At 45.8% G+C, this 25,302-nt stretch overlaps 1 protein-coding gene and 3 long non-coding RNA genes across 9 annotated transcripts in view; 2 read left to right on the top strand and 2 right to left on the bottom strand.

The window, feature by feature from the left end:
- Nucleotides 1–25: 25 nt before the first annotated feature.
- Nucleotides 26–19,490, bottom strand: MEST. Of its 4 annotated transcripts, none has more exons than XM_045052761.1 (13): nucleotides 11,133–11,363; nucleotides 10,659–10,765; nucleotides 10,407–10,561; nucleotides 8,653–8,732; nucleotides 8,191–8,268; nucleotides 7,931–8,067; nucleotides 7,695–7,753; nucleotides 6,393–6,433; nucleotides 5,550–5,620; nucleotides 5,207–5,308; nucleotides 4,584–4,660; nucleotides 2,289–2,352; nucleotides 26–1,370 (listed from the first exon to the last, which is right to left on the bottom strand). In XM_045052761.1, exons 2-13 carry the CDS (start codon nucleotides 10,682–10,684, stop codon nucleotides 1,253–1,255), a joined length of 1,008 nt encoding a protein of 335 aa, XP_044908696.1. In that variant the 5' UTR covers nucleotides 10,685–10,765; nucleotides 11,133–11,363; the 3' UTR covers nucleotides 26–1,252. The 4 variants fall into 4 exon arrangements, 3 of the variants coding, with proteins under 3 accessions (XP_044908696.1, XP_044908697.1, XP_023106341.1); XR_006594572.1 differs by lacking the exons at nucleotides 10,659–10,765; nucleotides 11,133–11,363 and adding exons at nucleotides 4,257–4,335; nucleotides 13,737–13,976 and having other exon boundaries at nucleotides 1,323–1,370; XM_045052762.1 differs by lacking the exons at nucleotides 10,659–10,765; nucleotides 11,133–11,363 and adding an exon at nucleotides 19,361–19,490.
- LOC109497611 lies at nucleotides 1,784–5,213 on the top strand. Of its 2 annotated transcripts, XR_006594575.1 has the most exons (3): nucleotides 1,784–2,464; nucleotides 4,179–4,861; nucleotides 5,055–5,213. It is a non-coding gene; the product is annotated as an uncharacterized LOC109497611 (long non-coding RNA). The 2 variants fall into 2 exon arrangements; XR_006594574.1 differs by lacking the exon at nucleotides 1,784–2,464 and having other exon boundaries at nucleotides 3,733–4,861.
- LOC109497613 lies at nucleotides 15,009–18,431 on the top strand. The gene is made up of 2 exons (XR_002153920.3): nucleotides 15,009–15,455; nucleotides 16,079–18,431. It is a non-coding gene; the product is annotated as an uncharacterized LOC109497613 (long non-coding RNA).
- Nucleotides 19,491–22,633: 3,143 nt separating the features above from the next.
- The window catches only part of LOC123384030, a 43,939-nt gene continuing 41,270 nt past the window's right edge, over nucleotides 22,634–25,302 (bottom strand). For both annotated transcript variants that reach the window (XR_006594571.1, XR_006594569.1), the window contains one exon: nucleotides 22,634–23,832. This is a non-coding gene — a long non-coding RNA (uncharacterized LOC123384030). The remainder of the gene's footprint in view (nucleotides 23,833–25,302) is intronic.

The following is a 25,302-nucleotide window of genomic DNA, read 5'->3' as shown; positions in this document are numbered from 1 at the left end:
TGGGGGAGGGGAAGCCGGAGTCCACTTTTGTCAAAATTCATTTTTATTAATAGAAAATAAACACTTATTCCAGTTTCAGTCGTTATACTTCAAGTTGCTAATAAAAAAAAAAAAGAATTTAAAATAATCACTCAATCATCCTGTTTTGACTAAGACAGTGAAGCTGTGGCTTAAAAAAAACGTATTCAGCACCATTTGCGCATAGGCCTTTCAGAATTTGTTCTTAAAGTTTCAGAACTTTCCTGTCTACAAAGTACAGGAATTACTGAGCTACGAGAGGAAGCTTCTCTAGGACAACCAACGAGAAGTGAAGTAATCGTCATAAAAGGAATCCATGTACATTCAGCACGGTAACTTGGACTATACAACGATCCCCTCCCCTCCAGCTCAGGAGGGACATGCTTCTAAGCACTGAGGTATGAAGAGTCAGACTGTTATTTGCTGTTAGAATTAGCTAATAACAGTAAATCTCTGGCAAGGATGCTACTGGTCCTTAACATCCTGTGATTTTAGGAAATTCTGTAAATAGTCTGGGTTTAATTCAATTGACTCAGAAATGAAACCTGTTGAATAAGGTTCACTACTCTGCCAGAGTATCTGCTGGTTTAGTATCCTTATAAAATACATACAATACGTGCAGGTAAATCATAGTATTAAAGTATACTTAGAATACTGCATATTCAAACCAAAACCTAGGTCAACAAAATGCCTATAATTAAAAGCAGCTGATGGAACGAAATCCAAAGTTATGACAAGGGAGACTCACTCTCACTAAGCCGTGTTGCTTAGAGAAGTTATGAAAGCGTGTGCCCTTACGGCCATGTGAGGACAGGTAAGGAGACCCCCTCTCCTCATTCTTTACCATAGGATTCCAATCGAGGATGGGCCAGAAATTAGCATTTCTAAATATTCCAGAAAAGTCCACAGAATTGTCAGAAAGACTTTCAAAATGTCTGTCTTTCTGAATCTGTGAGTAGTCATGCTCATCAGAATTTTCTGATAGCACAAAGACAAAGGCAAGTCCGTACACTCGCTCAGATGTTAGAAGAATGGGAGGTGGACTGTTCGGGCCATCCTTAGCCAGAGCTTCCGTGGGCTTTTTACTATATGCTGATCACAAGTGAGTCAGGTGGACTTTTGTGAGAGAATAGCGTTTGGTGGCCAGGACCTCTTTTGGGCATTTCTTTCTAAGTGGAATACACAACAGGTAAGGGAGTAGGGGAGGTAATACAGGGAAGCTACTCTTTCCAGCTCAGAAGGAGTTGATGAAGCCCATATATGCATTCAAGAAGCCCATGGGATCCTCTAGCTGTGGATAGTGGCTAATGTGGTCATCCAGAATCGACACTGTGGACCGCGGCAGCGTTTTCCTAGTGGAAGAGAACAGCATGTAGGTGAACTTGAGGCTGGAGGGAGGGGAGGGATGCAAGCCAGTGGGCAGCCCCAGTAAATGCCCTTACGGACATACCACACTGGAAGGAACCAACAAAGAGCTTATTCACCTTCTACTTTGGAATTGTATCTGAGGCGGGTAAACCTGCCAATTCCATTTATGACATAAGCGGACTAGCTCTTAACTGTTCATAACCCAACAGACAACAACTTGAAAATATAACACTTTGCAACACCTGCCCAGGCAGGAGGACTTCCAGCTCCTTAGAGAAGCATGAGGCATTCAGAAACTAACCGTCCAAGTAAAGATAACAAAAGGCCTTCCTTAACCCTGGCAGGAGATGGGGCGGGGCGGGGCGGGGGGGGGGAGGGCATTCTGTTTAGAATTAAATGTACACTATTTACTACTGGGTTGTTTCTGCTAGGCCGTGTGAAGGTATGGGACAGTCTCATGTGACATAATCAAGATTTCGTATTCCAACACCTTCTGAGTAAGTTAAGCACCTAGAGAAAATAACAACCAAGGAGAAGGCACTTTTCCACAGTGAACTCTTCTCAAGCTCCCCTTACAGTCTGCTCAGCTGAGGTCGAGGAGTTTTACAGTCAGACTAAAGCAAACATTTAAAACAGATCTACTTCCGTTCCTTGGTTCACATGACAGCTTTTTCTTACCTGTACACCTAGGAGTATGTGGTAGCCATGACAGTGAAAACAGGCCATGTAAATCAAGACAACGTAAACCTGAATTTTTTCATCTTTCCATTTACGAAAATAAGATTCCCCAATTCATCTTTTTATGTGTTTCCTAGATGAACAGCCAGTGAGGCCAGAGACAGTGGCTATCCTGTTCACCACTGTCACCAGGAACAAAACAAAGACCCCTGAGGGAGACTCACCTGTACAGCTCCAAAAACTCTGGATAGGGGTTTACGGGATCCAGTGGCCCATAGATAAAATGAACTAGGAAAGAGAAGAGGAATGAATTACTAAAGGTCTCAAATGTATTCTCCTACCCCTTCAAAAAAATTGTTTTTCCAGTCTTCATCGAGAAATAATGGGCATACGTCACTATGTAAGTTTAAAGCATACAGCATGACGATTTGGCGTGTGCACTTTGTGAAATGATTACTGAGACAAGTTAACATCTACCTCGTGTAGATACGATGAAAAAGAAAAAAAAATTCTTGTGATGAGAACTCTTAGGATCTACTCTCTCAACAACTTTCTTGTTGGCTATAGTCATTATGTTGTACGTTACATCCCTAGTACTTACTCGTAAGTGGAAGTCTGTACATTTTGACTACTTTCCTCCAGCTTCTCCCTCACCCCACCTCTGGTAACCACGGATCCAATCTCTTGTCCTCTGAGTTTGGGGGAGTTTTTTTAAATTCCACAGTATGATCTCTGTAAGTGAGATCATACAATATCTGTCTGTCTGACTTCTCTCATTTAGCATAATGCCTTGTAGGTTCATCCACATTGTCACAAATAGGAAGATTGCCTTATGGCTGAATAGTGCCCACTGTATACATACATATATATCACAACTTTTTTATCCATTCATTGATAGATGGACATGCAGGCTGTTTCCATGTCTTGGCTATCATAAAGAACGCAGCTATGAACACAGGGGTGCAGAAACCTTTTCAAGTTAAGTGTTTTCATTTCCTCTGGATGTATTCCCAGGAGTGGAGTTGCCAGATCACAGGGTGGTTCTATTTTCATTTTTTTGAGAAGCCTCCATACTATTTTCCACCGTGGCCGTCCCCATTTACAATCCCACCACCACTGCACAAGGGCTCCCTTGCTTCCAAATCCACACCAACACTTACTGTCTCTTGTCTTTTTGCTGATGGCCATTCTAACAGGTGTGAGGTGATATCTCATTCTGGTTTTAATTTGCATTTTCCTAATGACTAGTGATGTTGAACTCTTTTCATGTACCTCTTGGCCTTTCCTATACCTTCTTTGCAGAAGTATCTATTCACGTCCTTTGCCCAGTTTTTAATTGGCTTATTTGTTTCTTTGCCATTGAGTATACACATTCTTCATTCATTTTGGATATTAACCTTGTCAGATACATGGTTTGCAAACATTTTTCCCATTTGTTGATGGTTTCTTTACCTATACAGAACTTTTTTAGTTTGATGAAGGTCCCACTTGTTTATTTTTTGTTTCTAAATATCTTTTTAAAAAATTTTTTATGCTTAGGGGTGCCTGGGTGGCTCAGTCAGTTAAGCGGCCGACTCTTGACTTCGGCTTGGTTTGTGAGTCTCAGCCCCGTGTCGGGCTCTGTGCTCACTGCGTAGAGCCTGCTTCCAACCCTCTTTCTGGCCCTCTCCCGCGCAGGCTCTCCCTCCCTCTCTCTCAAAAATAAATGTTAAAACAAATTTTTTTTTAATTTTATGCTTAGAAAATCTAGCTTCTTTTAATGAGTAGGTTATAAGGAGCTCCTGGGAATAAGCCTAACACTTAGTCCATTTGGGACAGTTCTCCTGTACACAGCCACTCAGTCCCTCCTCTAGCTCTTCTGTGCCTGGACCAAGGGGACTAAGCCACACTGTGCATGTTCTCTTCCTATGAATCCAGGATACCATCATTATTTAGGTCTCTCTTCAGTTATAACTGACCGCTGACGTTTTAAGTCTTGGGCACCAGCTACTATGGATGAGACACTGCACTGAGTTTTTTCTTTTTAAATCTATAAGAACGAACAGACACGCGAGCACAAAACACCTCCAGCCTCTCAATTAGTGTCTAAACCGCCTTCTATTGCGGCACTTCAGCATTTAACGTGGCAGCCGCTGACAAGGCCCAGCACGAGAGCCGGCCCAACTCCCACTCCTGACAGTGACCCCAACTACCTCTGCAGTGGCATCTCCCTGTTTTCCACACTTCACTCTACAACTCATGTCACTGGTGTCCAGATGCTGGGAGTAGGGCCTGCCAGATTAAATAAGAGATGCCCAGTTAAATGTAATTTCAGGTAAGAAATGATGATTTTGGGGGGAGGGGGGTATAAAGATGTCAAAATACTGCAAAGCACATACTTATTCTAAAAAAGTACTTGCCGTTTATATGAAATTCAAATTTAGCTGGGTGTCTTGTATTTGTATTTGCTAAATCTGGCAATTATTTTAGCTCCACAGTCCCTCAGTATTCCTATCAAAACGTAATACAGAAATACTCACTGGGAATAGTTACAGAAGCAAGAGCTCCCACCCAGCGTCTTCTAAACTTCTTCCTCTGGTTGATGTACTGTAAGAGACTACAGGACAGGTAAGTCAGCAAGAGTAGGACAAGACATCTTTACTGTTACAGGAATGCAAAGGCATCCTAAAATGAAAGCCGCCACATTCTCACTTGAACCGCGGCCTGAGGATGCTTTGTACAAGACAGAGAGCTCTCCCTCCCAGTCCCTGCTGCAATGGGAAAGACACGAAAAAGGAAGAGACTTGTACTTTGAGAGGTACTAGGCTCCTTTCACAACTGTGATTAGACATTCTGAAGCATTTTAATATTAACAAAAAGCCCAAAGTAGGATTTGCTAAACTCAATTGGCCAGTTACTGAGTTAGCATTAGAATTTGCAGCTGTTTATCTAAACTCTGTACCACATGGCTTCTGCTCCGGGCTCACTATTCTCCACTTCTTTCTTCTCAGCGCGGGACTTTCTCGTTTGCCTCACAGACCATAACGGACCCCCTCGTGAGAGGGAACAAGCTAGCAAGGAAGAGAAGGAGGAATCCTACAGCTTTCCCCACTTTCCAAAAACAGAGCTTCTCTGGAAACCAAAACAAAGTGTTCTTTCTTACCTGTCGATGACTAAGTTTCCGTCATTGTTGCGGATCCCTGCCCACATGTCCCACAGCTCACTCTCAGAGGGGCGGGTGTACGGCCCAAAGACTGGGGTGAGACTGAAAGAGCCCGAAAGAGCAGAAAGACACAGGTGAACGTTAAAGAATCCAGAATGTTAAATATGACTAGAACCTCACAGGTCACAGAGTCTGACCCTTAACTGATTTGTGAATTCCTTCTACCACTTCCCTGGCAAATGGCCAACATCTGGGTCTTAAAATATCAAACCCTGGCCCGGAATTTTAATGGCAACTTTTCACTACATTGTTCCCGGGCTAGAGCGAATCAATAATGACTTACCCTCGGGAGAATACAAAGAAGTTCATCAATCGTGTCAGGATGGGTGACAGCACGCCTCCATCTTTGAGGAGCTGTAGGTAAAGAGGTAAAAATCAGGAATTTAGAGAAAGAAAACCACTAACCAGGACAGAAGTTTCATATTAGGAATTTAAAAAGGACTTAAGCCAAATGTCCTTCGACTGAAACATTTCCTTACTGGCTTTTCGCTTCTTGTTTTGCCTACCTGCTCTCTCACGGAAGGCAGACCTGTTTGTGGTTCCCTTTAAGATTACCTTTGTACACTTCACTAAATCCCTAAGATTTCTAACTGATGTATTCAACTTTAGGATCTGATCTGTTCAGACAACATGCTAATGACACAAATCTCTAGATAGCTGTATTTCTCCAAGTATTTGTTGATCTCTTCTTCTCAGAAAGGAGGCTTTACCTAGAAACTGCTTCCATTGCTGTATCTGCGGATACAGAAGGAAAAAACTAACTTTATTAATGTAAATTCCTGAGGAGAGCATTTTAACTACAGCCCATTACAGCAGGTATGGCCCTTATAAAGGTCCTAGCATTATTTATGTTGGTATAAATCTTGAAAACTCAAGATTTTGGGGGCGCCTGGGTGGCTCAGTCGGTTAAGCGGCCGACTTCGGCTCAGGTCATGATCTCGCGGTCCGTGAGTTTGAGCCCCGCGTCGGGCTCTGTGCTGACAGCTCAGAGCCTGGAGCCTGTTTCGGATTCTGCGTCTCCCTCTCTCTGACCCTCCCCCGTTCATGCTCTGTCTCTCTCTGTCTCAAAAATAAATAAACGTTAAAAAAAAAAAACACTCAAAGTTTTGTCACTGGAGTAGCCAACCTTTTGGAGTAGGAGAGGACGGTGAGTCTCAGGAAATATACCTATAGGAGAAGAAGAGACTCATGTTAGTTATTTACCAACAATTTTAAGTCAAACACAGGCTCATTATCGGAGACTATCTCCCGATTTACTGTCACATTTGCGGCCTTTATTGCCAGAAATGATAAAATAAACAAAACTTAGTTCTTTCATCTAATTATTTCTCCAGGGAATTCTCTAACAGGTCAGATTCTGTCCTGCTGGGATTACTTTCCCCATTGTAAGAGTAGAGAAACAGGGGAAAGCTAATGTATGTGATCGTCCATAATGCTGACTGAGCCTGACTTCCCTTGGCCTTTCTTTCCATTCTTCACAGTACCTAGTATTGTTAGTGATTTGGGCTACAAAAGAAACCAGTGGTTTTTTCAGGAACTGTACGTCCCGGGGGGGGGGTGGGGGGTGGGGGAACCAAAAAACCTAGAGTTTCCTTTTCCATTTTTCTCCAGAGTCAATGAGAGAAAGCCATGAGCATCACTGATAAAGGGAGAGACTCCCGTCCGAATCTGCCCTTATGGTATTCAGGGGACATCTGGATATTCATGGACTTACAAGTCAGGCTCAATGGCACACAAGGAAAAAGAACCCTCTCCGAAAGATTTAAGCAAAGGTTCAGTAATTTCTAAGTGAAACCTGGCATTACCATCAATTAAGAGTTTTTGGGGGGCGCTAGGGTGGCTCAGCATCTGACTCTGGATTTCAGCTCAGGTCATGATCTCACTGTTTGTGAGATGGAGCTCTGCATTGTCAACCACGGAGCCTGCTTGGGGTTCTCTTTCCAAAATAAATAAAAATGAACATTTTTGGAAAGATTAAGAGTTTCTGGAACAAACCACAGGGTATCAGAAGCGCCTGTGGTTTCATCACAACTATCTGCATAACCCACTGCAGTTGCTGCTGCAGTGAGTGCTCTCCTCACGACCAACCATGGTTGTTGCTAGACCTACCCACAGACCTTGCTGCGCGATGCATTTATAAAGAAGCACGTGTTACTGCACCGCAGCTTTTTATTAGCTGTTTGTCGATACGAGCACTTTCTTTCGTGATCCTATTTGTTTTATTTTCTATGTTTAAAAACATTCTGAGAAAGAGTCGATAAATCTCATTAGAGATTTCGTAGTTCATGGCATAAGAAAGGTCAAGATCCTCTGGTGTAATTATGTCTGCCTGCAATATCATGAGATTACTGTTTAGATGTCGACATGATATCTACATGTGGCCCTTTGAGGCTACACCTCACTTTCCACCCACCACCACGGCAGTTACCTCCATTTGACAGACAGAGACTCTTTATGGTAAGCCGACCAGATCGATTCTGCTTGAACCTAGAAATGGGTGAGGGAAACACACATCTAACTCAGTGGACACACACCAGTGCAGCAGCTGAAGACAAACTCCCAAGAGGGAAAAGGACTAGAAAGAACCCAGGAACAATTTATTTTTCCCAGCATTTTAAACCAGTGATACCTGTGAGCAGTACTGAAGTCTACGACCTCACTGACCTATAGAGCAGCTCCTGAGCAACGATATCTCCATAGTCATGAGACAAAAGGTTGATCCTGCGGTTCTGGAGCCCCAGGTGCCGCAAAAGTGCCTCCACAATGCTGGCCTGCTCAAATATGGAATAGTGATGTGGTCTCTAAGGAGAAGAAAGCCCAGATATACAGGATGACGTCATGAGTGCGCCAGCCTGACCCTCTGTTGTCATCCAACACCACCCCTCCACCAAAAAAAACACTGGTCCCACCTAGATGCCGCTTACCGGTTTGTCACTGAAGCCAAAGCCCAAGAAATCAAGGGCGATCACTCGATGAAACCTTAGGGTCAGCCCTTCCCAAATCTACAAGAACGAAAAAGAGGATCTGGATTTTGTAATCCTGCGCCTCTGCTCTTCCAACCTACAGTACAAGAGCTTCATCCCCATCTTGACTTAACAGACTTTGATAAAAAATCTCATGAAACCACCACAGGCCCACAGATGATCCTCTTGGTTTACTCGTAATCTCCATTCAGGGAAAAACTCGAGCATTTTTAACTTGTCAATGATCCTTTCCAGATCACCCAAGGGTTTTTTACTCTCTTACAGTAAATGAGAAACAGTTCTACATTCAATCCTGTTTTATTAAGCAATTCAAATAGCTAAGAACCTTGCAGTCCTGATAACACAGTCCTTGATTTTGGATTTTTAAAGATATAGTAGGATCTAGAAATCTGGTTTCATTACCTTGTACCAATCATAGCTGGATGTTGGAAAGCCATGCAAAAGCACAACTATCTCAGGACTTCCAACCACACCCACAGAGTCTGGGAAAAAGGAAAGAAATCAGTTAGGCTGGCTGCCTTAAAAAATAATCTTGAAAATATTAAAATCTACACAAATCTGGTATAAAAGACGAGAAACCCTGCCTAAATTAGTGAAATAAAAATAAATTCATTTTTAAAATGCAAGCTTACTGCTTTACGTAAAAACAGGCATTTGATGATTTTTTCATCTGTATATTAAAAACTTGTCAATAGCACACTTTATATGAAAATACTTGAAGGCAATCTGCTTAATTTCACTTAGATTTTTTAGAGTATTTCCCCATTTCTTTATATTACCAATATGTAAATTGTTTTTCACAGTAAAAAGTAAACTTGCACAGTTAGAAGTATACCATCACAACATAAACACTACAGGTTTTTTGTACCTTATTAATGGCCTCACAAAAATTCTCTGAAATATAGCAACTCTTCCTCAACCTGGTGAACACCTTAGTTTATTCTATTTGTCCAGCACTTTTATTTCCCCCAGGGGAGACCCAATCCAGTATCAAAAGCATACTGCTCAAACTATTAAAAGTTCTAACAAGTATAAAAAAATATTAATACAGACATGAACATTTTTTAATGCACAGGCATCTTTTAAATTAGTCAAACACTTAAACAGTGAAAGGTCTTGTTAAAAGTATTAGATTAAAACGGACACATTCATACATACTGCCAGTGGCATGAGATTTGAGAAGGTTTGCAAAAATAATTTAATCAAAAGCAATTAAAAATATTCTTGAGAATTAAAGAAAAATTCTTGAGAATCCATGCAAATAAAATCATTCCGTTTACAAGTAGTATAGTTTGAAAATACATGGAAAAAATAAATATGTTAAACATATACATGAAGATTTCCCTTCAACATTGACTATGTGACACATTAAAAAACTAGAAACAATTAAATGACCGGTATAGAGGAAATTATATACTTACTTAATTGAATACAGCAAATGAGAGGAGGTCAGGAGCAATAATGAAAAACGGTTTATGACAAACATTTTTCGTTATTGCTCTTGACCCCCGCCCAAAAGAAATCTTTCCCAATCTTGTTTCGCAATTTCTTTACCTGTAAAAGGGGTTAATAGCGCCTATATCCAAGTACTGTTGTAAAGATTGAACGAAATAATGGAGATTGAAAACCTAATCCAATGACTAGCATATGATAATTACTTGACAAGTAGCAGTCATAATAATTATCATCAGCAAATTAATTTATACAAGGGTCTAAGGCTTAAATCGCATTTAGTTATGCAGGCAACAAATCATCTTTATAGAACACAATAAAATGAAATCAGGGACGGAGGGAAACAGAACCAACGGTAGGTCTGCTGAATACCGTTTATATTACCTGACACTAGGGGCGCTCAAAAGAGAAAACCAATATCTATCAATACAAACGAGGCTATGAAGAAAAATTATACTGAAAAGTCAGTTCTACAGAAATTGAAATTAATTCCACCGCCCCCACCCCCAGCAGTTTTCTTGGAGCTTCCGTGCTACGGAGTTAATGAGGGGAATTAGTTCATTCCTTCAAGCACACTGCCCAGAAAATGGGGCTTTTCCCCGCCATCACTGAAGGGCAACAGAGACCAATGGACACAAAATGAGTACCTCAGCGGGACCTATGGGATCTGTACACGCGGGGGGCTCCAACGGCCCTCGCCTTACCTTGGTAGAAGATGCGCAGTCCCTTGTAGGTGAAAAACTTGCCCGACGACTTCCAGGAGTGAAGGGCAGGGGAAAGCTGGGGGGGTGGGATATGCAGGTAGGCCGCAAGCAGGGGCACAGCCAGCAGACCCACCTGCACCCACCACTCCCTCATCCTGTAGGAAAACCAGAGACCCGAGGTAAGCAGTCGGACGAACCGCACACGCTTCAACGAGCCCCAAATCGGTTAGATGGGGTGGGCAAACTCTGTACCGTGCAGCGACTGCCTGGCCCTCCATATGACGCACGGCAGAAAGTTTACCCAGAAGAACGTAAGCACACCTCTGCCTGCTACGCAGTCACCATAACTGCTCACCATTCTAGGAAAGAATATATTATTTTAATACGTAATCTGCCCCCTCTCCTTCCCACTTTGATCCCTCAGTGTGCTTCTCCTTCCTCCCATTGTGCTTTTCCCCAGACGAGAAGAGGTTTTTTTATGTGAAGTCAAAAGAAGTACCGTGCCCCTCTTCACTGGCTTTTATCAAAGCTTCCCCAGAAAACAGTAATGATTTCCTTCATATTGACACTATAAGCTCTACCCCCCCCCCAACCAGTAAAGTGTTATATACAGATACACAGATGTAGTTTTTTACTAATGATTTTTTAAAAAGCATGTCGTAGTACCCTCGGTCCTTAAAGCAGAGAGCCGTTTTTAATTTTTTTAATATTTATCAATTCTCTGACCCCAGTGAAGCCCCACTTGGTACTGCTCTCTCGATCTGTGCTGAGAAACGGCTCCAGGTAAACCGTCTGTGAACGTAGGACCCTCGGTGCACTGCGTATTCCAACATAAGCAGCTTTGTCATGACCCACAGTATCTAATCTCCTGAGAGCTCAGGGCAGGAGATTATATTTCTGCTCTACTGAGCAGACTCTTGAGGAAGCTCCCATTTATTTAATTTTTTAGGACTGCTACCTCCCACCCTGCACACACCTCAAAAAAAAAAAGAAAAGAAAAGAAAAGAAAGGCAGAGCTCATACCCCACATCTGGAAATTGCTTTGGTGTCTGGAAAGAAAGGGCTGGCTTGCATACCCAACCTTCTCATGCCCAGGACTTCAAAGGTCCAGGTCAGTCTATCCACAATGATGAGTGCTAAACAGGAATTAGAAATAGTTCTGTTTCTAGCTTATGACTTCGAATAGTCACCAGGGAAAGAATTAGCAGTAGAATGGAAGGGCTCTCAAAATAACCAGAGTGGAAATACTTTCTAAAACTAAAGTAAGGGTTGTCAAGAAAACAGAGCTTACAAATTAGGGAACCCAACTGTTAAAGCCCCGCTGGAGACAGCTTTGTGCGAGTACACATACCCTTCCACCAATATTACCTGTAGACTGGACACAACCCCTACCCATCACAAACTGATCCAACTCACAAAATACTTTTTTTTTTTTTAACTCTAAAACAAATAAATAAGACTGTGGTTCCACAGTGGTTAAAAAAAAAAATCCCTCAAAAAATCTGAGCAGCATCTCTCTTTTTTAGGTATCACTTAGGGCAGTCTTTTTTTTTTTTTTTTCTTCCTCCAAAGTAGCTGTCCATAAAACAGACCCGATGATTTGGTCGCACCTTTCAAGTTAATATTATGATTCCAAAAAGTGCCCGCAAACATGATAATTATTATCACAATTTTCACCCCCTAATAGTGGCAGGCTACATCCCAGTACCTCCTTGAAAAATGAGATGACAAAAGGCATCAGGTTTAGCTATCATTAGCTATCATCTGTCCTGTACTTCAGCTCATATATTTCATCACCGCCACCCCCCCCCCCCCCCCCCCCCCTGCACAGCCGCCCCAACCTGGGCTTCTTCATCTCATTCATTCAGGGGTTTCAGCAGACGCATATCTGCAATGACTCAGCACAGAGCCAGGGAGGGGCTACTAGAGGAGCAAGCAGAAGGCTGCAGGGGGCGGGGGGGGGGGGGGGGGGGGGGGGGGGTAACAACGACTGTATACTTTCCACTCCCGGACACCTCCACCCTCTACACCTCCTCTTTTACTCCGAGAAAGGAAAGAGGCAACCTTTCAGGAAGCCGTTTTCTGGTTTCATACCTCCGTAAAAATGCCTCTAACAACATTTTAGGATTTTTAGCAGGGAAACAATCTGGCAGTCAGTAGCCAAAACGGGTTAAACATTTTTTGACCAAAATCCCCATTACTTAATGAGCCACGAGTCAAAAGTATAAATCCTGCAAACCCCAGGAGCAAACCTTCTGGAAATTAATAACCTCTACAAGCCTTGAATTCTTCGTCTCATAAAGAGGAAAAAATACATTTAAAACCACCAAATGTGCCACCTTACGGCATCGCGCTGAGACTGTGAACTACTGTGTAAACCAATACAAACAATTCACGTGTAACATTAGGACAGTTTGGTCAAGTAATCATTTTCGCTTGGCTTCTCATTACTGAAATCCAAAAAATACTTACGCCTCGGTGATACGGTACTGCAAGTTCTAGTCACACCTACGCAGTAACTCACGCCACAGCGATACCAGGGTCTTCAAATCCTAAGTCGCGCCACAACGATACCGGGGTCTAGAAATCCCAAATTGCGCCACAGCAATACCAGGGTCTCGAAATTCTAAATCGCGCCAAGATGATGCGGGGGTCTAGAAATCTTAAATCGCGCCAGGGTGACGCCGGGGTCTAAAAATCCTAAATCACGCCAAGGCGACACCTGGGTCTAGACGTTCTAAATCGCGCCAGAGCAATGCCCGGTTTCAGAATCCTAAATCGCATCTGAGCCATACCAAGACCTAGAGCGCCAATCGCGCCAGAGCGATGCCGGGGTCTAAAAATCCTAGAGTCTTAGGGTAAAGCCGGGGTCTAAAAACCCTGAATCGCCCTAAGGCGATGCCGCGGTCTAGAAATCTTAAATTGCGCCAGGGTGACGCTGAGGTCTAGAAGTCTTAAATCGCGCCAGGGTGACGCCGGGGTCCCCAAATCCTAAATGACGCCATGGCAACGTTGGGGTCTAGAAATCCTAAATCGCATCCGAGCGATACCAGGGTCTAGAAATACCAAATCTGGGAGATCTCCAGCCCTGCACATTCTACTGCGTACAGGAGTGACATCCCCTCCCAAGTAGGCAGACAGGGCTCAGAGGACAGGCAGGCGCGCCACCCCGCCCCCCCGCCCCCAGCCCGGGTGGGGTCTTCCCTCACGGGAGTCGAGGTCCGGCAACCCCGGCACGGACACGCACATCCCCACCAGCTGGCCCGCACCCTCTCCGGGACGGCGGCTTTGAGCCAGCCACACCCCCTCGCGCCGGCCGCGCGCACCCACCTGCGGAGGCGATCTCGGCGCACCATGGCCGCGTCTTATCCCATGCCGCCCGGCACACGGGATTGGAGCACCGGGCGCCGCAGCACCCGCGGCAGGCCAGGGCCGGCCGGCAGCAAGGCGCAGCCTACAGCCCGCGAGGGCGGCGCCGGCCGCGGCAAGCAGCCAGCGGCCACCCGGGAGTGCGCTGCGGCACTGCCCGAGGCGCGGCTGCCGCAGAGGAAGGACGGAGAGGCGCTGGTTGCCGCGGCAGTGCCGAGCGAGTGGGCACCGACTTTTAGAGCCCACCCGCGCCCCGCCCCTGGTCCGCCCACCGCGCCGCAGTGCCCCTCCCGCCGCAGCCAACGCCTCTCCCCACCAGCCCTCCCCGCAGCCCTGCCGCCGCCGCAGGGATGGAACTTTCTTCTCACGGCAGCTCCTCTAGGGGGCACCTTTAGGGTTGTCGACCCCGCCAGCGCTCCGCTGCTCCTTCACAAGGCACACCCCCCCCCAACTCTGAGCTCCAGGTTCCGCAGCAGAAATTCTCCTCTGGCGAGTTAACGCCACAGGAAAAGGCAGACTCTGAAACCCGAACATACACCCCCACCCGTGGACCACCACCCCCAGGTTCCCCAACCCCAGAGGTGGCCACTCGACCTCAGGTGTGGTGGGGCTCAGGGTGGCCAGCCGTGGTGCCTGCTCTCGGTCTATACCACGCCCGAGGCATGGGTTCCGTCCAAAGCAGTGGTCTTCGAGTGCCCCACACCTCGCAGGTCCCGAGCTGTGGGTAACCACCAAGGACACAACCGAATGTCTAGGAAACAATAAGCTCTGCTGGACCTCCTACCAATCTCATCAGCTAATTCGGGGGGTGGTGGTTAGGAAGCAAAAAGGGCAAAACTTGGGGGAAAGTCTGGGTTCTCTCGCTCAACCACGGCCATGGCCGCGGCGCCAGGCACGTTTCCTTTGCAGCAGCGCTACGTGGTCCGCATGCCAGAGCCCCGCCGCAGCCCTCTCTCGGCACCCGCTCCCAGCCAAGGGCCGGTACAGCACCAGAAATAATGATCTTCGCATTTACGCGACTAAAACTCCCCTTTTTTAGAATGCCGACTGAATCACAACGCAAGGGCGCCAGTGGTACGGGAGAGAAGGAAGGAATTTTTTTCTTCATCGATAATCCTTTAAAAGGCATATATTATGCCTTTGAAAAGAAAAGTGCAGAGAATCACAGTGTCTGTGTTCATTTTCTGGCTGTAAACTTAAACTCTGACGAACGCACGCGGGCTGCGAGCGAGCCTGGCAGCCCAAGCAGTGCCGGCTCCCTCCAGCGGGGGCGCTGCAGGCCTCTCTTTCCACTCGCACCCGCCCGCGCCGGCCGTTCCGCGGCAGACAGCGCAGGCAAGCACACGAATCGCCAAAGGCCAGTCCCGCCGAGCCCGGCCAAGCCCACCCGGCACCTAACATTGCACAGGGAGCCAGGGGCCGCCAGCCAGCCAGCCATAGGAGGAACCACCACGTATGGGCTATCATCGAAACATGTGGCGCAACCCAGGGTACATTTCTGGTGGGGCCCGATTAACAGGGTCGTGAAAGGGACCTGCGATGCGCGCTAAGCGCCGGAAATACGGAGATGAATGCGAAATGGCCCCTGCCACAAGATGCTGACCATCCGGTGGGGAAGACAGACAAGAACTGATGCCGCTGAAATCTTCCCTTTCAGTTCCCGGCAACATTTTTTGACAGGTTGGCCCCCTCCCCCTAACATGGAAGGCCCTTAAAGGCCAAGCCCAAGTATTATTCACCTTTTGTATCCCCAGAGCCCGCCACAGTGCCAGCCACAAAGCAGGCCCCTAATAAATACTGCATGAATAAGTACAAGAATTTGAGGGCGCACAGGGGAGGAAGTAATTAAGGGGAGGGGGGCGGGTAGTCTTGAATGATGAATAGACATTTACCAGAGAGACAAAGGGCATTCCAAGCAGAGGGGACGGCATTTGCAAAGCACCGGAGGCGCAGGACCGCACAACCTTTGGGGGAAAGCTGCAAGTCCTTTAGGCCTGGTGCCGACAGGCAAAAAATTCGGCTACAAAGAGTATTTCATCCTGAGGAGTTCGGAATTTGTCCAAAAGAAAATGAGAAGCCACAGATGGATGTAAACCCTCTATGGCTTTAATTGGTTACTCACCAAAATATAAATTACTCCCTTGAAAAGTAGAGGATTACCTATTTTAACTACCACCTTTTACGGACTGAATTAATTACTTAGCAAAATTTAAATCAGTCAACGGAGTAAAGGTTTTCCCATTTTAATGAAGACAACAGTAACAACCTTTGCATTATTTTCTTTTCGTATTTGTCGTCCATAGAAGCGTGGAGCCCCACAGATTCCACACTTTCACTCTCACCACACCAGAAGCACCAGCACCCAAGATGAAGGCGGTTTTGTATTTAATGAACTGAATGCTCACAAAGGATCTTATTCTGAAAGCCACAGAACAAGTGGGCAGATAGGAGAAACTGTTGGGGGGGGGAGGGGTGAAGAGGGGACCGAAGATGCTCTCGAAGGCAACAGGAATTCTAAATCGGGCACTCAAGGGAAACGCTCCTGGGCAGAGTGGCTAGGAAAAGCTTCCACGGGGAAGGAGGAATCGAGGGTTGAGGCCTTCAAACGCGGAACTTGCTTAGGCGAAGAAAACATTCCCATTCGGAAGACCCTCCAGCGCGGAGACCAGGAATCTGAACATGCAGAGGGTACTATGAGAGATCGGCTTGGCTCAAGCTGGGAACTGGCTTGCCAAAGTTGAGGGAGAAAATAAATGCTAGCGATAATGCCCCAGGAGCCAAAGGGTTAATGAATTCCCTAAATGTGCCTGACTTACTTCCAGAAAGAAGCTTCCTCCACCAGGGAGAATCTGGCTCAAGGTAAAAAACAGTCCAAGCGTCTGAGAAAACATGTAACCGTACATAAATCCAAAGTCTGCCTCCGGCTTGCTCTCGGTACACCCTTTCCGTTCTTGGATGCAGACAACACACTCGACCGACATCCCATGCAGCGCGCTCCCTTGACCAGTAGCTTATCATGCACTCCTGCCACACTCCAACCCTAAGATGGTCCCCCATAATAAGTCCTCGGTTTGTGCAAAAAATAGCGCGGAACACTCAGCATTCATTGTGCAACAGCGGTGTGAGATCAGCAGGGCTGGCACCGAAAGTTCAATACTCGTATTTTTCTAACCCCAGTCTGAGACCTATACTATGACAGGCACAAGGCTATTTCTGTAGACAACGAGACAGAACTGGGACTGCCACTTTGAAGAGCCACCTATAATTATGGATTCAAATAAATGGAGGAAGTTCAACACGGGAGAAATTTGGTCGAACAGCAGCACATATTAGAGACTTAGGGCTTTAGGTGACAGTCAATCAATGTGATATGGCTCAAAAAATGCCACTGTAGATTGCAGAATGTAATTAGAGAAGTACCCAGGATGAACTAATCCTACTCTATTTTGCTAGTTAGACTTCACAGAAAGTATTTCATTCTGTTTTACAAAGCAATTTAAGAGACCCATAAACAGGAGTGCGTTCAGAGAGGATCACCTAAAATGCATTACAAATTATGTCACTGAAGGCATAGCCGCTCTCATATTTTAAGCATGGATCTTCACCAATTTATCCCTAATCCTTACAATAACTCAGTGAGATGACTATTTTCGTCCACATCTCGCAGAGAAAGATACAGCGGCTCAGAGCACTGAGTGTTAGTATGTAAAGGACTGGGAACTGAACACAGATGTGTCTGGCTCCAAAGCTGGCGTTCTTTCCACCACCCCACACTGCCTCCCTGTTTAAAATAACTGGGCATGTTCAGTTGGAAGAAAAGAAGCCTTGTGGAGTGAGTGGAAGAAGGAAATGTGTTAGCAGTCCTCAAATATTTGTGGAAGCGGCATTAGACATTTTATTCTGTATGGCTCCAACGAGTGCAAATTGTAGAGAAACAGATGTCGATTCAACATAAAGAATTTTCCAACAGTCCAGTCTGTCTAGGGAGACTGAGTGGCTCAGCCATTTGGGGACGTGACAGGTCCCCCATCACTAGGGGCTGGGTGATTCTGTGGCAGGTATGCAAGCTCTGGGAGAATGCGTGAATGCCCTTTAAGGTTTTCTCCCACCTAGCAGGAAACTAAGGATCAGAGAGGTATTGGAACCTGGCCAGGGTGACCCTTCTCCGGAAGGGTCAAATCCACAACTAGGTCTTCCCTAGCTGTCCCTCAGGCCACCACTCTTTGTACAACGTGATGTTTCAAGCAGAGGGCAAGACAAATTGAAGAAATTATCAACACAGTTACATCAACCGCCCTCTCAGCCAAACTTAATCAATACATCCCCAGAGTGACTGGTTTTTTTTTTTTTTTTTCCTCTTCAGGCTCATGTCTGGGTAAAAGTCTTTGGCTGCAGAAAGTTCAAAAGGTGTGGTAGAGAAGCATCAAGGTGAATAATCCGTTAGCCAGATAAAACGAACCTAAGCGACAGATAGCTGTTTCTATAGATTACAATGTCACTGGGCACCCCTAAAGTATCTTCACACACCTCTGTATCACTCCCATAATCCCACACCTGGCGCTGTTCCACTCGTCCGTATCTACAGTCCATCTCCCACACTCACACGGATACGTAGGTTGCAGGATTCCAAATAAAATTGTCTCTTGCATTTTTACAGCTCTTTGCCTTCCACGTATATTATTATCTCATCTGATGCTCACCACAGCCCTCTAAGGAAAACAGCTACCTTCTTTCATACAGACAAGCAATTTCCTAGCTGCCTGGGGAAGAGGGGACTGCCACACGTCACTTTTTTCTTTTTTTCTTTTTTTTAAACCACTTTCCGCATTAGATTATTCCCCCAGCCTGGATGAGTCAACCCAGAGGCAGGTGTTTCGCTTTTCCTCCATTGCTGTCAGCACCTCACACCTTCCTCAGCTGTCCTCCCCCACCAGGCCCTCCAGTGCCCCCACCCACACCACTCCTGCAGCGCTTCCTCCCGAGTCCCGAGTCCCTGAGTCCCCTTACGACCGCCACACTCGCCTGGCACCGCCCAGGAGGTGGCTCCAACTCCCGGGGGGCAAACCCCCCTCACGGCGCCCGGTGGCCGCGTCCCCGCACCCCACACTCGCCCAGGCCCGTGTGGCTGCCACCTTCCCGACCACGACCACTACGGCTGTCCCCCGAGTGGGAAGGTACAGCACCCCCCACCCCCGCTCCGAAAATTCGAGTCCGGGTTCCCTGGAGGGGGCGGTCAAGCCGACTAAAGTTGTAAGGGGAGTCACGCCTGGGGGCGAGGGTTGGGGGACTTGTGTGCGTTCTCGTCTGACCCCGAGGCTCTGGGAGATGACGGCCGAGGACCTCGCGCACGTGGCACTTGGGTGGCGCGCACGCCTCGGGCAGCCACCCACGAACCCCAGCGTGGTCCTGCACGCCCCAGCGTATTCTCACCCCGTCCTGGGCCATTGTCACTCAAAGCCTGGCCCCCAGGATGGGTGTGTGCTCCACGCACACTATCCACAGACCCCAGGTGTGGCCACACCCACTCTTCGGGGGGCCGGGAGGGTGAGGGTGGAGGGTCACTGGTCGCCCGCCCCGTCTCTTACCTGATTCAGGTAAGACCTGGGCTACAAGACTCCATGTTTGGGGGAAACGGTTGCGCATGCGCTTCCTGAGGCCAGAGGTTCTGGGCCTCACCCCAGTCCCCCAGGGAAGACCCGGCCAAGCCACCGAATGCCCGGCTCTGGGCTAGAGCGTCGCCACCTCCGCGCACCGGCCCATCGCCCCCAACCCAGCATGTGCTGCCGCCTTCTCCCTGCCGGGCGTCAGCGCCACCTATGGCAAAGGGTATGAAATGGCAGACTGTGCCTTCGAGAAGGCTTCCCATGGACTGGATCAATGAGGATAAAATTGTATACGGCCTGATCTCAGTATTTTTACACGACAAACTGAAGGCCAAAGAAGAGATATTTGGGGAGTTATTAACGAGGTAGAGATCTTTGGTGAGACTTCCGCATCTCAGCCGTTCGTTGTACCTAAAGGCTCCCCGGTCTACATCTCCGGCCCCGTCCTCCACCCCCAACCCTAGATGCCTATATTTGCCTGCCTTGCGTTCACCTTCACACGAACGGTGCGCAAACATCGGGTACGGAAAAGGGGCTACGTTCGCGACCCTTTCTCCATTTCCTTTTTCCCACACTACACACTGACTCCCCAGAGCCTGTGCTTCCTCCTACATTCTCTGTCTTGGTGAATGGCATTACCATCTACCCCAGTCTCTCACACACAGTCACCAATACCTGTGGCATAATGGAATGAGGCTAAAGAGCCCAGCACCTCTGGGTGTAGATGCCAGCGAGTTCCTCCCTTCCCCCTCCTTTCCATCTTACCTCCCAAGGGTCTCTTGACTTCATCTGGCTCCCCTCCGCTCCCACTACTGTTTGCCCTTATTCAGGCCTTATTATCTCTCACCTGGACCACTGCCTCCTAATTAGTTTCTAGGCCTCCACCATCACACCTTTCCAATCCATCATTCTCACACCTGCCAGGGATTTTTCTTAAAAGCCTTTCCTCCCTCCCTGTTGCCAACGCTAAATGCAAACTCTTTAGCTTGGCATGCAAAACACCTCAAAATCTGGTCCCTCCTCTAGAATCTTCTCTCTTGCCCTTCCCACCTTTCCCACCACCCGAAACTTCATCACGGAACCACAATTACTAATTGTAGTTCCTCCAAACCCCGTAGGTTTCCTTTCTCCGTGTTCTCCAGGCACACATGTTCTTTCCCCCTACCAAATATGATTTCCCCACTTTACTACCTGAAAAATTCATCCCTCGCGGCTCAACTTCGTTGCCATACCCTCTAGCAAGCCTTTCCTTAAACCTTCCCCCAGACACAATCACTCTCCCCTTTATGACATCTGTTGTCCCTTGCACACCCTTCCAGAGTGGCACTCATCACACTATTGTAATGACACTTCCATAGCCGTCTTGTCTCTCCCACCACATTGCTGAGCTCCTTGAGGACAGGGACAGCATCTTGTTTATTTCTGACTCCCTTGTGCCGACCCAGCATCTTAGAATAATGATAAGAATGTATAAAGCACACAGGTGTTGATCACTATGTGCCAAAGTCTGTGCCAAACTCCTTGTATACATTATATCATTTGAACCTAACATATAAGAACTGTTATCGTCCTAATGTTACCAATAAGAAAACCGAGGCTTCGAACGATGAAGGAGCTTGCCCAAGGTGGCTGAGCTGGTGGGTTGTGGAGCCAGGATTTGAATCCAGATATGCTCGCTTATGTTTACTCGTCAAAAAGTTTGTGGAACTGATATTTGAAAAATCTCAAATCGTTTTTTTAAAGTATTCATGCGGGGGCCCCTGGGTGGCGCGGTCGGTTAAGCGTCCGACTTCAGCCAGGTCACGATCTCGCGGTCCGTGAGTTGGAGCCCCGCGTCGGGCTCTGGGCTGATGGCTCGGAGCCTGGAGCTTGTTTCCGATTCTGTGTCTCCCTCTCTCTCTGCCCCTCCCCCGTTCATGCTCTGTCTCTCTCTGTCCCAAAAATAAATAAATGTTGAAAAAAAAATTAAAAAAAAAAGTATTCATGCGTACAGAGTTAATTTACTTTGTAAAGGGAAAACACACAACTATTCTACTCTACTGGATGGAAATACATTGTCCTAATTTAAACTAATGGGGTAGAAGGCAAAATAAATACCCTTGGATGTCAGGCAAAATGAGAAAACAACCCTGCTGTTATTCTGTATAATCTGTTCTTATGATATGAATGTTATGAATATATTTTTGCAGGGGACTGATTATACACCAATAGTAAGTACATTTTTTCAAAACCCCTTTCGGACAAGTGGGAAAGGAGAGATCTAAATTGAAAGAGTCACCATCTGAACGCTCAAGAAGTTACTGGAGATGGGGATATCAAGATATTGTGAGGGATGCATGAGGTCTAAATAAGTTCACATTTGTAAAGCACTTCAAAGAGTGCCTGGCACACAGGAAGCACTACATTATTGCTATTGCTATTAAGATTGTTACTGTTAAAATCTTCAATAGCTCTCAATCCAGTGTTACAGATAAGCACATAAGCTGATAACGAGCAAGGTGATGAATGAATAATACAGCTATGAGCAAAAGTCCAAGGGCATCCCCAGAGGGAAGGGGGCAAGTATCTGCCAGGGAATAGGGGGAGGGGCAGGGAAACAAGATGGCACCCGGAGATCACATGACCGAGGAAGGCTCGAGTTGCTAGAACTGGAGCACCACTGGAGTACGCAGGAGGGAGAAAGAGGTGACTGAAGCTGATGATGGTGTGGCCCTGTAATCCAAGGAGGTTCCAACCCCACCTGGAAGTCCAACTGGGATGATCAAGGCTCCATGAGGGAAAAGTACATTCCCATCCCCCAGGCTCCAGTCCCTCCCTAGCAGAGGAGAGACAGTTGGGCACAGACATGGCGATGCGTGCCCTGAGCTAGAAGGAAGGACTAGGCAGCAGGGGCCGTCATCCAGCTTGGCAGGCATTGCCCCAGAAGGCCCACCTCTTTCCTCCAAACCCATGCCAGGGGTCTAGCACACTAACCCAGTGTTTCCTAAGCCAAACAACATGGAAGGCTGCTTAAAAGTCTACATTCTTTACCACAGGCCATTAACTTTATACGTAGGCAAAACATATTTATGTTCCTCCTTTTCTTCAATAAACAGAGTAAAGAAACTTTCTGTGGGTAGTTCACTCTGGACCAGTGAAATGAGGGCAGCTATTCTGATGGGAATAACTAATGAGACATGTACAGAAGAAAAAGCTAAACATTAAACAGAGGAACACTGTTGGTAGAATTAAATATATACAACTTTTTCTGGAGGACATTTTGGCAACAGCTATCGAAATTGACCCAGCAATTCCACTTTGCCAAATTTATCCTATGTGTATATTCCTTGACATGTGTTCAAGGATGAACAATGGTGCATTATTTGGGGAAAATTTTTTCAACTGAAAACGAGCTAAATGTCCATCTATAGGTGCAACTTACGAGGCTATCTAATACCTAAAGCTTCTCGATGTACATGAAAAGCAAGGTTCAAACCGTATGTCTATTATAATCCTACTTATATGAAAACATCCATGTATTATGTATCTAAATATATATATATTTACAATATGGATATATTTGTATATATGGATTAGAAATGCCTGGAAAGATCTAGATGTGACAAACTGGCAGATTAGGGACAAATTTGGTCCACAGGGAGATTTGTTTATTGGGTTGTTTTGTTTAAAATTTCAATTTGAATGCCTTAGGAAGGGCTCCCCTACAGTCCTCTTAACTCTCGATTCTCTTCCACCCTTTGCTTCTCTAAATTGTTTCCTGCCTGACCCCTAAATGCAAGTGAAGAGAGAAATGGGTCTGTGTGGGGGTAGCTAGAGGGGTGCTCTAAGTTGTTACTTTCCACTTCCATCGTGTCAACAAACATGACTTTTATGACTTAAGGAAGGGTGGGGTCAGGACTGAAGTCTTTCACTGTCAAGAGAAGGACTGGAGGAAAATCAGGATCCTGAAAAAAGAGACACTGACTTGGAAGCCATCTCTACAGTCCAGATAAGGAGCAGAGAGCATCTGAACAAGCAGTAAATGCCAGGACAAATTGTGAAACCCAGATATGAAACTTCTTTTAAAATCCCTTATCAGCCACAGCAGTTAAAAGAATGCACAGACTTTTCTTTCTTCTTCCCTCTTTCCCCATCATGAAAAATCGCAGCCTGTGGTTTATCCCATGGGCCACTGGGCAGGGCTCTGCTGTGCTCTGTGGGAATCCAGGTCTGCTCAGAGCACTCCTGGGGAGTCTCATTCTCCCATGCCTGCGAGTTCATTCTTTCTCTTCGCCATGTTGGTACCAGCCGTATAGAAAGCAGGAGTCTTCACCACCAACGGTGCAGCAGAAATCAAACGCGGATTGTCCCCGGACAGAGTCAACCGGATAGTACTGTCCTGGCCCCTGTTGCCTACCTTGGAGGATCACTGGTTCCCACAGTTCACTTTGAGATAATATTAGAAACCCCACAGCCTGCAAGGAAGAGTAAAGCTTTACCTTAAAATGAGAACAAGGAAAACTTCCAAATGAAACATTCCCTTGTTTTTGGCAGTAGCTAAAAGACAGCCCGGTGTGAGAGTCCTGGATGCCATACTACGCTCTTTCATCTCCTGGAAATCCTTCAGTTGAATGAAATTATTTATTTGAAAAGGTTTTCGTTGAATTTCGGCTGGTATTTCAGGGACTTTCTCTTCTGTGTTTAAACAGTAGGGAATGTAGCATGGTAAGGAAGTTGGAGAGATTAATCATGAATAAAGTCAGATCCATGACTTACTCATCTCTGGCTGGTTCATTTCTCAAAAAGCGAGAGAGGGAAGGGAGAGAAAGGGGGATGGAGAGGGGGGCAGAACACAGAGGTTTTACAACTGTAGAAGGGTTTACTGCCCATTGGTAACCCCCGTTCCCACTGTGTCTGTCCCCCAACATTATGCTTGTCAGAGATGTTCAAGTCCTTCAATGCAAAGCCACTGGGTTCATACAAGTAACTCAAATGTCCATCAACTGATTCATGGATAAATAACATGTGGTATATGACACAATGGAACAATATTTAGCAATAAAAATGATTAAAGTACAAATACTTGATACAACATGGATGAATCTTAATGTTAAGTGAAAGATGCCAGACATAAAAGACCACATATTGTATGATTCCATTTCTATAAAATGTCCAGGATAGGCAAATCTGTTGGGACAGAAGGTAGATTAGCGATTGCCTAGGGTTGGGAAGGAGTGGGGGAATAGGAATGATTGCCAATGGGTAAAGAGTTTTTTGGGGAGGTAGCGAATATATTCTAAAATTGATAGTGGTGATGGTTACACAACTCTTTGAATAAGCAAAAAACCACTGAACTGGATATTTTAATTTTTTTTTTTTTGAGAGAGAGAGAGAGAGAGAGAGAGAGAGAGAGCACACCCAAGTTGGAGGAGAGAGAGAATCTCAAGCAGGTTCCATGGCCAGTGCTGAGCCCAATGCAGGGCTTGGCTTGATCCCACAATGGTGAAATCATGACCTAAAACCAAATCAAGAGTCAGATACTTAACCAACTGACTCACCTAGGTGCCCTTGAATTGTATATTTTAAATAAGCAAAGTGTATGGTAAGTAGTTATATCTCAATCAAGTTGTTACTAAAAACTGAAAAGAACAAAAGATGTATACCAAAAAAATTTCATTTAAAAATCTGAAGTAGCTAACAATATATGTATATTAAAAAATACTTTGGAAGAAGGAATATTACTGGAGATTAAGAAGAGTTTCATAATAATGAAAGGGGATTGATTCATCAAAAAAAATTCTAAATGTGTGTGCATATGGTCACAGAGCTTCAAAATAACTGAAGCAAAAACTTATGGAACTTAGAGGAGAAATAGACAAATCCACAATTATAACTGGAAATTTGCATATTCCTCTCTCAATAATTTATAGAGGAAATCGAGAATG

Source organism: Felis catus, chromosome A2 (assembly GCF_018350175.1).
Source record: "Felis catus isolate Fca126 chromosome A2, F.catus_Fca126_mat1.0, whole genome shotgun sequence".
Classification (NCBI taxonomy): domain Eukaryota; kingdom Metazoa; phylum Chordata; class Mammalia; order Carnivora; family Felidae; genus Felis; species Felis catus.
This window is presented reverse-complemented; position numbering and strand designations above follow the sequence as displayed.

Bases quoted from the DNA above. Each gene is read 5' to 3' on its own strand.
- MEST (XM_023250573.2), bottom strand. From the start codon at position 13,762: ATGGTGCGCCGAGATCGCCTCCGCAG. The intron at 8,733-10,406 runs GTAAGGCGAGGG...CCTTTTTCCCAG, and splicing joins ACTGCGCATCTTCTACCAAG to ACTCTGTGGGTGTGGTTGGA. The intron at 1,371-2,288 runs GTGAGTCTCCCT...CTCTTCCACTAG, and splicing joins GAGTTTTTGGAGCTGTACAG to GAAAACGCTGCCGCGGTCCA.